This window comes from Ursus maritimus, unplaced genomic scaffold (genome assembly GCF_017311325.1).
Source record: "Ursus maritimus isolate PB19 unplaced genomic scaffold, ASM1731132v1 scaffold_28, whole genome shotgun sequence".
In the NCBI taxonomy this organism is placed as follows: Eukaryota; Metazoa; Chordata; class Mammalia; order Carnivora; family Ursidae; genus Ursus; species Ursus maritimus.
In genome coordinates this window covers 18855233-18873031 of record NW_024425341.1, presented here as the reverse complement: position 1 = coordinate 18873031, position 17799 = coordinate 18855233, and the positions used below count along the sequence as shown (strand labels likewise).

At 35.9% G+C, this 17799-nt stretch overlaps 1 protein-coding gene across 1 annotated transcript in view; it reads right to left on the bottom strand.

Annotated features, from left to right (window-relative positions):
• LOC121099750 (rho GTPase-activating protein 7-like) overlaps positions 1–17799 on the bottom strand; it is a 199141-nt gene that overhangs the window by 90413 nt on the left and 90929 nt on the right. Inside the window, exon 3 of the mRNA XM_040643173.1 lies at positions 2392–2541. Within this exon, the coding sequence (XP_040499107.1) occupies positions 2392–2541 (150 nt within the window). The remainder of the gene's footprint in view (positions 1–2391; positions 2542–17799) is intronic.

Sequence of the window (17799 nt, the reverse complement as noted above, 5' to 3'; positions counted from 1 at the left end):
CTGAAAACTTAGAAATGGATCTCTGTTCATATAATCAACCACTGCTCAGCAATGGTGGTGATAGTCCATGAGACAGTGCATGTAATTAAAATCCAGTTTATACTTCAAATGGAGGCAGAAGATGTAAGTGAATCCTAAAATCATCACCTGCATTTGTTCTGTTTTTGTTTTGCCTTTATCACTGAACAAAGAAACATGTCTAGCAGATAAGGGCTGTCTTGCTTTCTGAGATGGAGACAACAATATGGAGCTGCATTTAGCAGAAATCTGAGTTGTGTTTTTTCCTCTAAATACATGGGGTTTGAGAAAAGTTTAATATAGATGGGAAAGGGGAGAGATTAAAAAGATAGGGAGATATTAACAATTCTTACTGACAACTTACAAAGAGAAAATGTATCCCATGCCTACATTCATGGCAAAGAACTACTAAGAAATACCTCTTATTGAAAAACATGGTTATTTCTGGCTTTAAAAGTGATGAAAATGGGGCGCCTGGGTGGCACAACGGTTAAGCGTCTGCCTTCGGCTCAGGGCGTGATCCCCGCGTTATGGGATCGAGCCCCACGTCAGGCTCCTCCGCTATGAGCCTGCTTCTTCCTCTCCCACTCCCCCTGCTTGTGTTCCCTCTCTCGCTGGCTGTCTCTATCTCTGTGGAATAAATAAATAAAATCTTAAAAAAAAAAGTGATGAAAATGAGTATAATTGTTCTACACACCCTTCATATGTAAGCAAGATTAAAACACCCCTTCTTGTTGGTCTTCAGATTACTTTGATTGTATTTCTTCCATAGGGATGCCTGTCCTACTAAAGTATGTGTAAGACACTATGGCAGCACCACGGAAGGAGTGAGTGATTCTCTATGGGAAGACAGAAGGAGATGTAGGCAAGATGGCACTGTAGAGATGAAATGAGATGAATCCTGAAGGGTAAGAAAAAATTATCCAGAAGATCACAGGCAAGAACAAAGATTTCATTTTATTAGATTTTAAGTTGAAGCATCTAATTTCTTTCCCTCCCTCCCTCCTTTCCTTCGTTTGTTCGTTCCTTCCTTCTTTCTTCCCTCCCTCCCTTCTTTCCTCCTTTCCTTCCTTCTTTCTTTCCTTCCTCCCTTCCTTTCTTCCTCTTCATTTGTTTCTCTCTCTCTCTGTCCATCAATCTATCATCTTTCATTTGCTTAAGCTCTAAGATATCCACCACAGTCAACTAAAGAAAGCTGTGGTGTTAAATGACATGGCTCTAGACCAAGACTCACTGGGTGTGTACTCCAGCTCTGACACATACAATTACTAACTTCTGTGTGTTTCACTCATTTGAAAAATGTTGTGAGGAATGAATTGTTAACATGTACAAATCATTTAGAATAATACCTAGCATATGCCAAGGTTAGTTATCATTTTGTTTATTTACTTTGAAATATTCAGCCCCATAGTCAGAATAAGTCTTGAATAACTTCAGAATCAATGATAGAACTATACTAATTAAAGAATTTGTTACAGAATAGTTCTATTTTGGTAGGTGCTCAGATATATAGGATTTTCCACCCCTTTGATCTTAGGTAAATGCATAATTTCTTGACTTAATGTGTTGATTATTGCATAGTAAAAGTAATAGATTAATTGAAAAGGGATTCATGGCTTAATTAAAAGTAAATCTACCATCATATTTGCTAGATATATAGAAACTAAGCCATTTAATATAAAGCTAATAGTAAATATGTAAAGTGTACAGTCAGTCCTGGAATCTGCCTTCCAAATCTTATTTTGAATGTCAGAATCTCAGAGGAATGTCTGTCTTATATGACATTAATGCACAGTAGAATAAAGTTCTCCCCTCTGGCCTATTCATTGTGTTGCATGGAGTGAATTTCAGAGTGCTTTCAAGTTAATCTCATCTAAATTATTTCTTGTAGTATGCTGGGTCAGTCCAGCATCCATTCATCCATTCACCCATCTATCCAAACATCCGTGCATGCATGTGTGCATGAAGAAGATATTTAGGCATCTTCTACATGCAATGTAAATTTGTGGGATACTGGAAATGAAACATTAAACAAGATAGACGTAGCATTGCTAATGGTGTTCACAGGATGTCAGAGAAGACCGACAATGACAGAAACAACTACAATAAAGATGATTTGATCTCTAGGAAACACAATTTCCCCAGATTACCCTCTTTTCTGTCTAACTAATAATAACCATTTCCTTTTTAATCAAACTTCTCTTTTAAATAATACTGCATCAAGCACAGAATTACTTGTGATCTTTATGGAACACGTATCAGGACCACATATATACAGTGCTCCCATCGAAGATGTTTCATTTGCAAGAGGGACTGTATGAAATAAAGAGGTAGCATTCTCATGGGAAAAGAAGTGGAAAGAGGAAAGCTCACAGGAACATGCCGCCGCAGGTTCGTTGGTGTGCTGGACGGAGAGGAGCTGGTGCTGAGGGCATTCTCAATGTCCTGATCAAGTTGGTCCAGTTTCATAATTAGCAGCACCATGGAGTCCAGCCGCGCCCTCTCTCGATCTTCTCTTATTTCCTGAGGAACAGAACATGTTGTTACAGAATCTGAAAAGGCCATTTCTTGGAAAGAATAAAAAGTTCCCTGTTCTTCAATGTGACAAAAAGGACACTGAATAATAGGCAGCCTTCTACTCAAGGGGGAAAGGAAGTTCTATTCTGTATCATCAATGGGCTCTTCATTGGAAAGATACTGACCTACAGCCAAGGAAGCATTTTACTTGAATTTTAAATATACATCTTCTGGAAAAAAGTACAATGAAGAAGAAGGAAAACATCAGTGAGTACTGATACATATTTATTACTTTTCAGCTCATTATTCTTGGGAAAAGGTATACATTACTTTTTTCATGGTACAAATCAACTATGACATACTAATAACTGTTTGTGGTTAGACATTTAAGGATCCATATAAGAGAATATTTTTGAAAGAATATTTCTGAGTACAGTAAAAAAATGGGAAAATAATCAAAGAAGTCAGGATTTCAGTTTGTGCAGTGGACAGGTTTTTATGTTTGTTTTTTTTTTTTTGTTTTGTTTTGTTTTTGCTTGGGGCCATTTACTTACTGCTACTTCAGGCTATATCACTGTCAATATTTCTTTTCAAGCTTCTTTTTCCTTCACACACTTGGAAAAAGCCCCCATAATTGTATATATTTTTGTAAATTATCATGGTTGCCTATTCTAAATTCTCTATAATACAGAGATATGTTTATGGAAATACTGTTGCTTACAGGAATACCTAAAGCTTCTCATTAACCCTATAGAGTTATTAGGCCATAACTGCTTACTATTCTTGCATATTCAAATCAAGTTAATTAATATTAGGTATCTTCCAGATTCCCTGTGTGTTGTGTAAGGTATCAAGGTTAGGTAGAGTATTGGGTGGGGGGAAAAAAGGCCATGGAAAGCACAGTAAGGTTCTTCAGAAGCAAAATCTGTTGAGAGATGCAACAGACTCGGGGCTAGCCCTTTTGAGGAAAATCATTCGTCATTCATGTTGCCATCTTCTCATCTGTCTTTGATATTTATCTGGATGAAATCAGCTTTGAAAGGAACACCAGTGGAGACCTCAAAGGGAAAATATATCACAACAGAAACCTGAGGGGTGTGGGTACAACGGAGCAGGTGATGGTATTGACAATGGGATGGTAAGATGACTGCCTGAATCAGACCTTTTGTTTTGGGAATTTTTCTTTTAATCTCCTAAATTCTCTAGCCATCGTTAGGAGGAATCCCCAAAGAACAGGGAATTATTAGGGTAATTTCATGGATTAAATAATTCTGTAGGGGTCTCTGTACCCACAAGAACTAGAGAAGATTGTTAATATTACAGAGCATTACAGAGCATTATTTTCCAAATGTCAAATAATTGGTTTATTAAATTAAATTGTTCAAAGAGTCATTAATTAAGCTAACGATAAGTTATTTGGGTAAGCTGAACTTGTGTTTGGTTTAACAGACCAATGTCAAACTGAGAGTTAGTCACTTCCACAAAGACATCAATTTTGAGAATAAACTAAGATAAATAAAGAATTCTTTGTTGTTCAGAATACTGTGCTGTGATTATTAAATTTCCTTTCATCGTCCCTGCTGTCTAAAACATGTCATGAGGCTCTGACACAATTATAGACTCTTATCATCATGAAGTTTTATGCTTTATGCTTAAGAGTGTCCAGGATATTTGCAAACAGACTTAAACCTTACTATATATCATATCCCTCAGTGTTACAGAACTTTGTTTTATTCAAAAGAGTCTTATTGAGGCGAGTTGATTCAGAGTCTGGCTATTGGTTTTGGCTCATGTCAGGATTTCAGAGTCTGTGAGATCAAGCTCCGCAGTGGGCTCCACGCTGGGCTTGGAGACTGCTCGGGATTTTCTCTCTCTCTCTCTCCCTCTGTGCCCCCAGCCCCACCCTGCTTGTGTGTGCACCCGCACTCTCTCTAAAAAAGCAAAAAACAAAGAAAAAAAAAACCCAAAAGAGCATTATTTATAGTAAAATCCTGCTTCTATCTTAAAAGGGAGTCCTGGAAATGTTGGAGATTATTCAGTTTAACTCTCTTCTTAATACCCAGAAAATGGAAAATCTTACTAATAGAAGATTCAAAGTCTTCTTAATTACTTCTCCAATGTATTTGCTTGTATAATTTCCTTCTTTTTTAAACCAAAGTTGTGTTTGGCAAGACAATGTTCTTTGCATCTCTATATCCACATATGTTTTTTGTGTGATTTTCATTTCCCAGTTATAACATCCTCAAGCACAAAAATTATGTTTTTCTACCTGGCAGATGAGTCAAGTTATACATTACACATGCAATATGTTTTCAGGAATAATAATAATGAAATCAATGGGAGCCAGTGAAATAACATCTCCCAAAGCCTTAGAAAGTGTATCTTGATATTTTTCCAGCTACTAAGTTAATGCTGGATAAAGCAGTATGTCATGAGTTGTCCTAGCCCTACCAGCAGTGGTCTCAGAAACAATTTGTCTTTGAATTAACTGGATGCTGAGATTGTGCTTTAAAAACATTTTCAAATCCATGCACTGAGCATCAAATTATTTCAAATGCTCTGCCAAAAGGAATAAAACCAAACATCCCTGGTCTACAATATTCCTTTAGAGAAATAAGCCTATTGTTTTCCCCTTCCTTCCTGGATGCTTCCTTATTCACCACCATTACACTCAGCCTGAAGTGTCAATTACACAGACAAGTATCCTGTGTTGTACATTCGTAAAACTTCACGAACTAGAGTTGACTATAAATCAGATGCTTTGGGTAAATTTTATTGTCTTTGTTTTTAAAGCCCAGATATTAATATTTTACTGTTCTAAGCTTTCAAATACCCATGGCTAAATTCCAGCAAATAGCTCATGCCTGAAAACAGAGCTGCATATTTGCAGGTTTTCGCTAGGTTGACTTCTATACTGAAGCTTTTATTTCATACTTTCATATTTCATACTTCATCGTCCATGAAGAGGAACTTCTTAATAAATGAAGCTACATATTAATGATTTTTTCGGTATTTCAATAACTTAACCTGCTCAAATCAAGGCCAAGATGCTAAATTCTCTCCCCTCCCATTTTTCCTTCCTTCTTTCCTGCAGTCATAGCTATTATGGGCAAAGCACCATTAAAGGGACAAGATAGTCACCAGTGAATAAGAGATAAAAAAAAAATCCCTGCTTTCTTGAATATTATGGTCAACCATGAGAAGACAGACAACAGAAGTTAACAAATTCATAAGTAGAATGGTTTCATACAGGAACAAGTGTAAGAAGCAAATAAATAGGGTAAGAAGCTACGTAGTCACTGAAGAGGGGTTTCCCACTTGGTATAGGGTGGTTGAAGAGTTTTCTGTGGAAGTGAAGGCTAAATCATGATGGAGAGAAAAAGAATGGGGTAGAAGAGAGAGATGGAGGTGCAGATGTAGAGAAAGAAAGTGAGAGAGAGAAAGGGAAAGGAAGGAAGGAAGAGAGGAAGACAGGAAGAGAGGGAAGGAGGGAGGAAAGAGAAGGAGAAAGCAAGGAGGAGAACTGGGAAAATAGTATTTCATGCAGAGTGTTGAGTGACACCAAGATGCTGAGACAGGAATGAGCTGGATAAGTAAGAGGATCAGATAAAAGGTTGGGAACACCGGGAAGGGGAGTGACAGGGGAAGGAATGAGTGCTAGGGAAATGTGAGGGTGAATATAAACAGGAGTGAAATTATATTCTGTTATGAAAGTCACTGTACAAGGTCATATTTATTCTTTGTAGTGGAGTCACATGTAGGATGTCAGCAAATAAGTGATCTACTATGTGTTTTAAACTTTTAGAGCTCTTACCACATATTGACAACTAAACATTTTGGAAAGCTCACCCTACTTTACACCCAGTGATGCCACATGACTAATACACGCTAAATAGTTCAATTTATCCTAAGATTATTTTCTAGTCCTATAGTCTTCTTTCCCCCCAGAACTCTAAACTGGACCCACATTATGGTAATTATAAGGAAATAACAAATTTAAGAGCACACTTATCTTGATGAGCAATGAATAATATCAGGAGTTGCTGAATCACTATATGGTACACCTGAAACTAATATAACACTGTGTGTTAACTACAGTGGATTTAAAAACAACAACAACAGGGGTGCCTGTGTGGCTCAGTCATTAAGGGTCTGTCTTTGGCTCAGGGCCTGATCTCAGGGTCCAGGGATCGAGCCCCACATTGGGTTCCCTGCTCAGCGGGAAGCCTGCTTCTCCCTTTCCCACTCCCCCTGCTTGTGTTCCCTCTCTCACTGTCTCTCTGTCAAATAAATAAATAAAATCTTTAAAAAACAACAACAACAAATACTTTTATAACATGCCCATGTATATTTTGAGATCAAAGTGAAAGAAGAAGTCACTCTTTGGTGAAGTTGTTTCTTGGAAGTAGGGAGTGGTATATTGGTAAATGTTTAGAAACTAGGTTCCACATAGAAAGAAAGTCCTGATCTGTAGCTTGTGTCAATTTTTCTGTGACATAAATACTGCCATGGCCAATTTCCAGCTACCAATTAGACATTACTGAATGCAGAATTGGAAGAGATGCCCCAAGTTTTCTCTTGTGAGCTTACGTGAGCAGATGATCAATGGTTGTATCTATGGTTTAGTCAATACTGAAATAAAGCATTTTATTCATTTAATGCATTTACTTTCCTTAACTTTTGCTTTTGTTGCCCAGGTAGAGTTCAGTCTAAATTGTAGACTTAAATTTAATGTTCTTCTGGAGACTTCTTTTTTCTTAGTAGTCCTCATTTATCTGCCTTCCTTGAACTATCCATTATCTATGTTTGTAAAATACCTTAAAATTCATTATAATATATCTTTATACTTCTATTTTTGACAAGTCAAAACATATTTCTTTGAATAACTTCATTATTTGCTTGAATACTTTGTTCAAAATTTAAGACTTTAGAAATCTAGAACTGTAGGACCAGGGCTATTGGTACCATAGTATCCTGACTTTGCAGAAGAAAGTGAATTCCAGGGAGTTCTAAGCCCAGATTACTTCTCTATTGACAAACTGAATAGAGCCCATCTCTCCCTACTCCCTGTCCTGGTCTCTTTCCAATATTCTATTTTGCTTTCCTTTTATGGATGCAATTACTAATTAAATGCCATTTAGGTATCATTTATTCTCTCCTCAACTCCTACAACTTGGCTCCATTCCTTCCAATATACAGAAACTATGCTTTAGAAGAACACCAATAACCACAATTAAATGCACAAAACTTGTGCATCTAGACTAGTTCTTTTACACTTTAATTTAACAGTAATTTACTATGTTTACTGACCATCTCCTGTGTGCTATGCACTGTTCCCTAGGAAGCTACCTATTTCATATTTGTACAGTTCTGTTTAGAAAATGCCGTGGAGTCAAATTCTGCATTCCTCACTTCCCAGTTTCTCCCTCCAGAACTAGACAGCATAAAGTGGTGTCTATTCCATGAAAGAGTCTTTCAAATATTTGAAGAACTATGTTGTGCCCATTTCCTTCCCTTTCTAGGTGAATCATCCTCAGTTCCCTTAACAATTTCTCATATGACATGTTTCCAATCCCTCATTAGTTCTATTTACTCTTCTCTGCATATGACATAATTCTGTCAATGATCCAATTAATGGTTGGTGCCCAGAATTAAATATATTACTCTACATGTTGTCTGACCAGGGCAGAGTAGGCAAGTATTTCCCCATGTTCTATACAACCTAACACAGCTAAGAATTAAGTGCCTGTTTAGAACATGAATAGGCTATTCTTAATGGGATTGCCATGATTTGCTTTTTTAATGAGGAAAAGCTATTTGGTTGCCTGTGAGCCGACCTTGAGTCAACGGTGTGATATATGTCTCCTTTTCCCAATATATGCCTGTGTAGCAGAAAGAACAGAAACATCCTGTTGTCTTGACACTGTAACTAGCTGTTGTCAAGGTATAGATAATATATATCACTGTTGTGGAAGAAATTTCCAGTTGTATTTCTTTCTTGAACTCATCAATAGATACTTAAGGAAATTTGCAGAAAAACTATTCAATTTGATTTTTTGTCAAAAGCCTAATATGGCTAACCTACATGGTTTTCCATTGGGAAATCTGAAAGGTGCTCCTTATTTATCCCCAGTAGCTATTTATTCCCTGGGTGGTGAAGTCACTTTGATCACAATGGGATCTGGGGGAGATAAACAGGATTTTTAGGGTGTCATTCTCTCTAGGTCTCTGAGAAGGAATTCTCTGAACATGAGACTCCACTACCCTTCTTTCCTTCTATCTGGGGAAGATAATTCCAACCCACCTCTTTCTCCAGATGCTCTTTACTGAACAATACAGGACATAGTACACATACACGGAGTGGGGAGAGGTGAGAATTACCAGACATTTTAAAGACTGGGAAAATATGAAGTCTAGAGAAAAGGATGTTGCCCCCAGAGATGCAGGGGTTCTGTTTTTCTAATGCCAAGCATTTGGAAGAAAACCAAAAAAATTCAGTAAAAGACCTGATTGCTTCCCAATAGTGGACATTTGGCTCAGCAAATTTAGCACTGCCTGAATGTTCTGCTTGTCGATGGGTTGTGGCATCACATAGATAGCCATAATAAATTAAAGGCTGGGCCAGGAATAGAACTAAGACTTCCTGATTCATAATCCAAGCTTCTGGCCCCTACACTGTCTTTGATTCTATACGCATCTTACTGGCTATTCTGGGCTGGTATTACTCCTTGTTCACCCATAGTAGAAAGGGACCTTTTAGCAAAAGACTTGGCCCAACTTCATTCTGAATTATTTGATCCGCAGCCAGCTGGACTAGTATGAAATCTCATATTAGTGTTATACATTTCACTGGACAATAAATTCCTCACTCAAGACTTTCCTTTCTTAAAATAATATCCTGCTTAAAGAACCAGAAAGTTAATTTTTTTTCCTTCAGAAGCAGTGAAGATTTTCATCTGAATAGCCAGTCAGAAGCTAAAGATAACATAATTATGCTATGTCAGAATTTCTACGCAAGTTAAATGAGTCAACCTTAATTTTTATTCTGGTACATTTCAAGATGAAATTTATGTAGATTAGGAGGTAGGTAATAAAACAAACCAGGAACTATCTCCAGGTACAGTCTGTTCAACCACAAAATCTTTTGCACGTTATCTTTAAATAACAGTAACATGTGCCAATATCATTTTAGTATTAGATGACACAGATGATAATAATATCCTCATTCAAAGTTACTACAAGGCATCTTTTATATAAATTGTAGCTTTATTTTAAGTGTTTGGGTTCATTTCCTGTGTATCTCCTCCCATTTGTAAAGCATGGTGAAACCAGTGCTTGATTTTTAAACTCCAATGAGGCTTCAAATAGAGCATTTTTAATCTCGGACTTCTGTAAATTGTTTACACAGTCTCCTGCATAGTTTCAAAGGACATCTATGCAGCTGGTCCTAAGGAGTGTTCAGAAGTGGCAGGTGTGAATCGGGAAGAGAACTGTGTGGGCAGCAATTCCTTTCTATTCCAGGGAAATCTGAGAATGATGTCCTCCACTAGGTTTAAAGGCCCATTTTGGGGAGTGGGATATAATTTCTACTGAAATAATTTGGTAGACATTGTGAAATCAGTCTTTAAGTGCTAAAGTTGAAGATTAACTTTCAGGGTCACTTAGTACATTTGTAGATAGAAAAGTCAGCCTTTCTGGGTTGATTATTTATTCTGTATCATCATGCTGACCTGATATCTGCAAATCCCTGCAGGTTTTTTTTTTTTTTTTTTTAATTCTCAGTATCTGTGTCCTTGGGCTCAGATATTTAAGGAGACATGACTATTCCCGGTTTGAAAACAAGAAAAACATCCATTTAACATAAAAATTCCATCAACTGTTTTCAGGAATATTATGAAGGTCTTCGTTAGGTGTGGATAACAAAGAAAGACAAAAGTAAAAATTTCTTCCTCTTCCATAAAAATACATGACTTAGTTTAGAAAAAAAGTCTGTATTGACCTGACTTCTGTCAACTTTTCTAATTTTACCTCTCCCACTCTTTCTGATAATGCCCTGTGTTCCTCAAATATCTGTCATATTGAGGGCTACCACTACATAATTCTTAATATTTTTCTTTAATTTGATTCACCTTTTTTTACAGTTAAAAATAAATTTTTAAATATATTCATGCTATATTATACATGTGATAATTTTATATTTTCCTAATGTATATTAAACTATAAAGTTATCAAAATAAATCATTATACTATTTGACGTAATCTCACATAAACTATACTATGTTTTAGGAAATGCTTAGTTAGAAGTTCAGAACTTCTTTTGGTGTCTCGACTATGCCATGCTCTGTCTCACTGCAACCAGGATTGCTAGGTTTAGCAAAAAAAATATAGGATACCCAGTTCTATTTGAATTTCAGATAAATAAGATTTTTTTTAGTATAAGTATATCCCATGCAATATTTGGGATATACTTACATTAAGACATTTTATGTTGTTTATCTGAAATTCAAATTGAACTGGGCATTCTGAATTTTGTCTGGTAATTCTATTTTGACCCATGTAATCATGCTCCTTTGGTTAATATACTTCTCAATGACTGGGTATATTAGAGGAAACCTTTGGTTTTGAGTACAATGTCACTCCAATGGAGAGGTCTTATAAAGGTTGTTTCCTTGAATGAATGACCAGTAATTGCCTCTTCAGTTTAGTTATACAACTTCAAAGAATGGATATTTCCTTTTCTCAGTGTCTTGTTTAGTGTTATAATCCTAGGCAAATCTAAGACTTCCCATTTTGATTTTTCTTCAGTAACAAAATAAAATCTAAAAAATGCATGAGGCTAATCTTTTTAGAATTGGAAATTTACTTGAATTGTTAATATTTTATATGACATTTTCTAGGAATGAGTAAATTCAGATGAAACTTTTGCTGTTGTATATTTTTTCACTACTATCATGTGCAGTGTGTCTGTGGCTTTGTTGATACAAATGAAGAGTCCTCACACTGAGAAAGTATGGGAAATATTTATCTAGCACCATCCTCTCATTTTTTTCTGATGACTTACTTTAGCAAATTTAAGACTTTCCCAAGCTACAAACTTCGGTTAATGGCAGGATTGGAAAATTAAGGTTTCTTGAGTTCATCTTTGCTTCAGGTTACCCAAGTAGCCATTAACAGTATTGGTCCTCCAGGGCACTTTCTTCAACTCTACAGGTGACCTGAGAGGATTTACTTTCCATACAAATTTACATGCATTGAGAGATCTGGGATGAACAGGTGTAGATTAAAAAAACAATTAAGTCACACATGGGTGGCATCTTCTTACTGTTATTAAGCTATAAATTTAGAAGATAAATCATCTTATTGATGATTTGTTCCTTTCTTCCTCCTTCCCTCCCTCCATCCTCCTTTCATTTTTTCTTTCCCTCTTTCCTTCATTCTTTCCTTCCGTCTCTCCTTCTGTCTTTTTGTTAATCAGTGGTTCTCAAATATGACTATGCATCAGAACCACCTGAAGAGCTGATTAAAACACAGATAGCTGCTGATTCAGTGGGTCTTTGATGGGGATGGAGCATTTGCATTTTTTACAAGTTCCCAGGTAATGATGTTGCTGCCATATGGGGAGCTACGCTTTAAGAACCTCTGAGCCACATGTTAGAGTACTAGTTCTCAACAGTGGCTGATGATAGGTATATTTGTATAGCTTTGAAAACTTCCACATACTAAGGCTCCACCCACCAAATTTCATACGTGTAGGGTGGGGCCAAGCAAGTGTGTTTTTAAAAAGTTCAACAGAGGGACAAGTGGGTGGCTCAGTTGGTTAAGCGTCTGCCTTGGGCTCAGGTCATGACCCCCGGGTCCTGGGATCAAGTCCTGCATCGGACTCCTTGCTCAGCAGGGAGCTTGCTTCTCCCCCTGCCTGCCGCTCCCCCTGCTCATGTGTTCTCTCTCTCAATCTGAGAAATAAATGAATAAAATCTTAAAAAAAATAAAAACAAAAATTTCAACAGATATAGTCAAAGCATAGCAAGGATTAAGGAACATTAAAATAGATTGTATTTTAACAGATTCCAGAGAAAGCTATTCCATGGTTTCTGACAAAAAATAACATAATAGGAATAGATTCTTATCCACAGTGCTTCCACAATAAGAAATCCATTAATCCCTTATATTAACAGCATAATAAAAAAATACAACCCACAAATGTCAAAAAAGGTATTTATAATATTCAAGACCTATTTTAAATCACTTGTTAGTGATTTAATAAGCAGAACAATAACAAAACTCTCTCAGGTAGCAAGGATTTAAAAGGCCATTACAGGAAGCTTTGAGAATAAAAAGTAGAAACATTTATATACTATTAAGAAAAAGTAAGAATACTCATTATCGCTCATTTTATTCAATGTTGTGATTCAGGTTCTGGCCAAAGCAAACAGTAACAACAACAACAACAAGAGCAAGAACAACGAACAGGTTGATTCTATTACAAAGGCAGAGAATTTGTACTTTAAAAATTGCAGAGAATAATCTGATAATCAACAAAGAAAAACACAGGAACATTCTTATCCACTGTCATTAGCCATTTAAAAAACAGACTAGGGGCACCTGGGTGGCTCAGTTGGTTAAGCATCTGCCATCATCTCAGGTTTTGATCCCGGGGTCCTGGGATCCAGCCCTGTGTCCGGCTCCCTGCTCAGTGGGGAGCCTGCCTCTCCCTCTCCCATCCATTCGTGCTCTCTCTCGCTCTTTTTTATCTCTGTCTCTCTTTATCAAATAAATAAATAAAATCTTCTAAAAAATAAAATAAAAAACAAAACAGAAAGAAATAAATCACAGTGACAACAAAGACTAAAATATCTAGAAGTAACTAAACAAGAAATAATCAAGATTTTCATGGAGAAAATTTAAAATGTCACCAAAGGATGTAAAAGAAGACTGAACAAATGGGAGAGGTACATAATTGATCTGGATAGGACCATACCTTCTAATATACTTTAAAGTGAATTTGTTATGTATACTCTTTGTTTCCCCTCTAGAATGTAGCGATCATTGCCTGTTTTGTTCACTGATACAACCCAAGAATTTAGAGCAGTGGTTGGCACATAATTATCATCTACAATAAATGTTTGTTGAATTAATGAATGAATGAATGAAATGTTGGCTGTCTTGCAACTAATTATTAAATCCAAAGTAGTCCAACCCAAAACTCCCACGGAATTTTTTAAAACAAAACTTGCAAAGCTGATGCCTAAAAAAAAAAAAGAAAGAAAGAAATCCCAAAGGAAACAAACAAAAAACTTCTTTAGTACAAGTATCTTTAAGCATATATGAAAACACAGAAAAAATATTATAATAAACTCTGATGCTGAATGTGCCTGTCAGCTTAAAATTTGTTAAGATTTTGCTAACTTTACGTATCCCTCTCTACTTTTTAAAAAACAATATTTTAGGTAAATCCCTGATATTATATCTCACCCACAAACGCTTAAGCATGATAAATTGATTTTAAAATTCTCTTGCAAAAGGAAAGGAGGGAGTATTAATTATAAAAATCTTGAAACAAAAAAATTCAAACATTCTTTGACACTGTATAAAAATCTACAAATGAAATTTAAGAAACAAAACAAAGAAAAAAAAAACCAGACAAAAACCAGACTCTTAACTATAGAGAACTGATGGCTACCAGAGGGGAGGGGGTAGGGGGGATGGGTGAAATAGGTGAAGGGGATTAAGAGCACACTTATGAGCAGTACTGAGTAATGTATAGCATTGTTGAATCACTGTATTGTACATCTGAAACTAATATTACACTGTATGTTAACTATACTGGAATTAAAATTAAAAACCACAAATGAAAAGACTGATAAAAGTTAAAAGGCAACTGACAGACTGAGAGAAAATATTTGGAGGATACATAATGAAGAATTAAAAAATTATTTAAAAAAATGGCAAAAGCATTCAGAAAAGCTACGATATAAGATCACTAATTATTTAAAACTCTAAACTTCAGTGGTAATCAAAACAATGCAAATTAAATCAACAATCGGAATTAGTTTTCATCCATCAGACTGTCAAAAAAAAAATTTTTTTTTTTGACCACACTCAAGACTGACAATGTCTTTGGAAATGTAAATTTCTGCCTTTTTTGGAGGGTCGTTTGGCAGTATCTATTAAAATTAAAATAGGACATGTCCTTTAACTTGGCATTCTAATTTTAGGTATCTATCATAAAGAATTACTTGTATACACGCAAAAATTAGTATGCCCAATATTATTCACTGAAACATTTTTTTTTCCCTTAGTGGTCAAAGAAGTGGAAATAACCTATGTGGCCATCAGTAGAAAATTATTTAATGTAATAAATCATAGTACCATTATTCTTTAGATCATTACCCAGTAGTGACAAATTATGAGGGAGTTCACGTGCACTGACATTGCCGCGAGTAACCTAGTCAGCTCTTCAATGTAAGTTGGAAATTGTGGCCCTTTGGAGGGATGCAGCCCCGTGCCAGGGTTTACTGCTTGACGAGTAAAACACAGTTGCCCATGAGTTCTCACTTTAGTCTGGTGTCCTCGTGCAGGGAACAACCTGCAAAATTATACTTGGGGCTCTGCTACTCGTTAGGAAATCACACCAAGAAGGTTGTTAAGTGGAGAAAGAAATGTGAAGGACAATATCCCACAGCATGAAATCTTTTAGGTACCAAATAAGCACACAAATATGCACGCATGTGTGCACACACAGGCACACACACACACACACTCAAATACAGACCTGAAGCAAAATTCTGTATTTCCATATATGCATATATAAAGACGCACAAACAAGGATCTGGAATGATACCTAGCCATTGGTAGTAGGAGTAGAACTGGGAGGGGGCAAAGGAAACCTATATGTTTTTCCATATACTTTGAAATTCCCACAAGGAATATATGAATGTGAATTACATCAGTGATTATTATTTTTTATTAGGTAAAAAAGTATTTATTAAAACAAAAAATAAAACACTATAAATTACAACTTAAAAAAGGTGACAAACATCACAAACAGTTTACCGTTCAGAAAAAATTTTGTTAGTGAACTGTATAACACACTTTGTTAGTACCTCCCCCCCTTTTCTGTTATCATGAATGATTTTTAAAAGACTTGGTATATCCATATATTGTCATACTGTGAAGCCTTTAACTTAGTGATTGAAAATCCTCATTAATGATATGGAAAGATGCCCACACTTTCAGTAAATAAGTTTACTAAATTGTACGGTTACTAAATTTTCAAAAGTGAAGAGATTATTTATCTTGCCCAGTGGTTCTACCTCCCTGAGTGCCACTCTGCGGTCCGGTTTGTTGAGATCTGGTGGTCATATCTTTCTGTGACCATCACTTTCAATAGATTGAGTCCTGGCTGGAACCATCTGATGTATACCTTGGTCTTCCTGGTTACTTATCAGACTTATAATTCTCTTCTTACAGATTAGACAAGTTCCTGAATAGCTGTACTGTTTCTTTTAGCCCAAAGATAGAAGACCTTGGCTCTCTGCCATAAAGCCAAATGACATTTTGTACGAAATGATATAATGGTACTCCATACGGAAAAGCTAAGATGTACAGAGCTTTAGTCAGTAAGCATATAAAATATAATATAGATGATACTGTATTTGTCATTTTAAGGCTAAGTTTTAGGGGATTAGTTACACACTTGCAATGAACTAAGAAAAATATTCTTATTTGACAACATTTTATTTTTTAAGTTAAATGGCAGCTAGTGCCATGCAATGTAATTTGATAGAATTTAATAAAATTGTTGATACTATTGGTAAGTACTTAACCCAAATAGTGATTTAAATAAACATGTGTCGGAGTTTTTAAGATATTATTAGGCAATCTGTTGTGAAGGAACACCTACAGAATGGGAGAAACTATTTGCAAACCATAAATTGATGAGGGTTTAGTATCCAAAATATATACAAAAACTCACATAACTCAATAACCAAAGCAAATAATCTGATTAAAATATGACAAAGGACCTGAAAAGACATTGTTCCAAGAAGATATACAAATAGCCAATAGGTATATGAAAAGGTACTCAACATCACTATTATCAGGGAAATGCAAATCAAAACCACAATGAAATACTACCTCACACTTGTTAGAATGTCTAGTATAGAAAGACAAGAGAAAACAAATGTTGGAGAGAATGTAGAGAAAAGGGAACCTTGCGTGCACTGTTGGTGGGAATGTAAATTGGTATAGCCTCTATGGAAAACAATATGGTAGCTCTCAAAAAAGTAAAACAGAACTACTATATGATCCAGCAAAAAAAAATCCCACTTCTGGGAATATATCCAAAGGAAATGAAATCAGTATCCCACAGAGATATCTGTATTCCCATGTTCATTGCAGCATTCTTCACAATAGCCCAATTATGAAAACAACCTGCATGTCCATTAAAGGATTAATGGACCACCCCTAAAGGATCAACTACCCCTAAAGGAATATTATTCAGCCATAAAAAAGAGGGAAAGCCTGCCATTTGGGACAACATGGATGAAGCTGGAGGATATTATGCTAAGTGAAAGAAGCCAGACAGAGAAAGACAATGCTGCATGGTACAACTTCTATGTAAAATCTTTAAAAAAGGACCTGATTTTTTAGATTTTAAAGATTTTAGAGATTTTTATGCATATGTAGATTTTATAGACTAGAATGGTGGTTGCCAGGGGCTTTGGGGTGGGGAAAATGGGGAAATGTAAGTCGAAGGGTACAAACTTTCAGTTATAAGAAAAATACGTTCTAAGAATCTCATGTACAGCATGGCAACTATAGTTATTAGTATGGTATCGCATACTTGAAAGGTGCTTAGAGTAGATCTTAAGCACTCCCTACACACACACACACAAACAAACACACAAGAAGTTGACCATGTAAGGTGATGGATGTATTACTTATTTTGATCCTGGTAATCATTCCACAATGTGTATGATATCATATCATCATGTTGTACATTTTAAATATACACAAATATATTTGACAATTATTCCTCAATAAAGTTGATCAAGATGAACACAAATCATTGGCAATTAAATCCCAGCACGTATATAGTTTCCTTTTAGCATAGATATTTCCTTCATTAATCTCTTTTTGATGATTACTAAATTAAAAAGGAATAACCAGTCAGTAGTAGCTCCCTTATATTATTAAGCATTTCATGCACATTAGTCTCCCCAACATTTTAAAAGTTTGCATGAGAGGAGACGGGGCATCTGG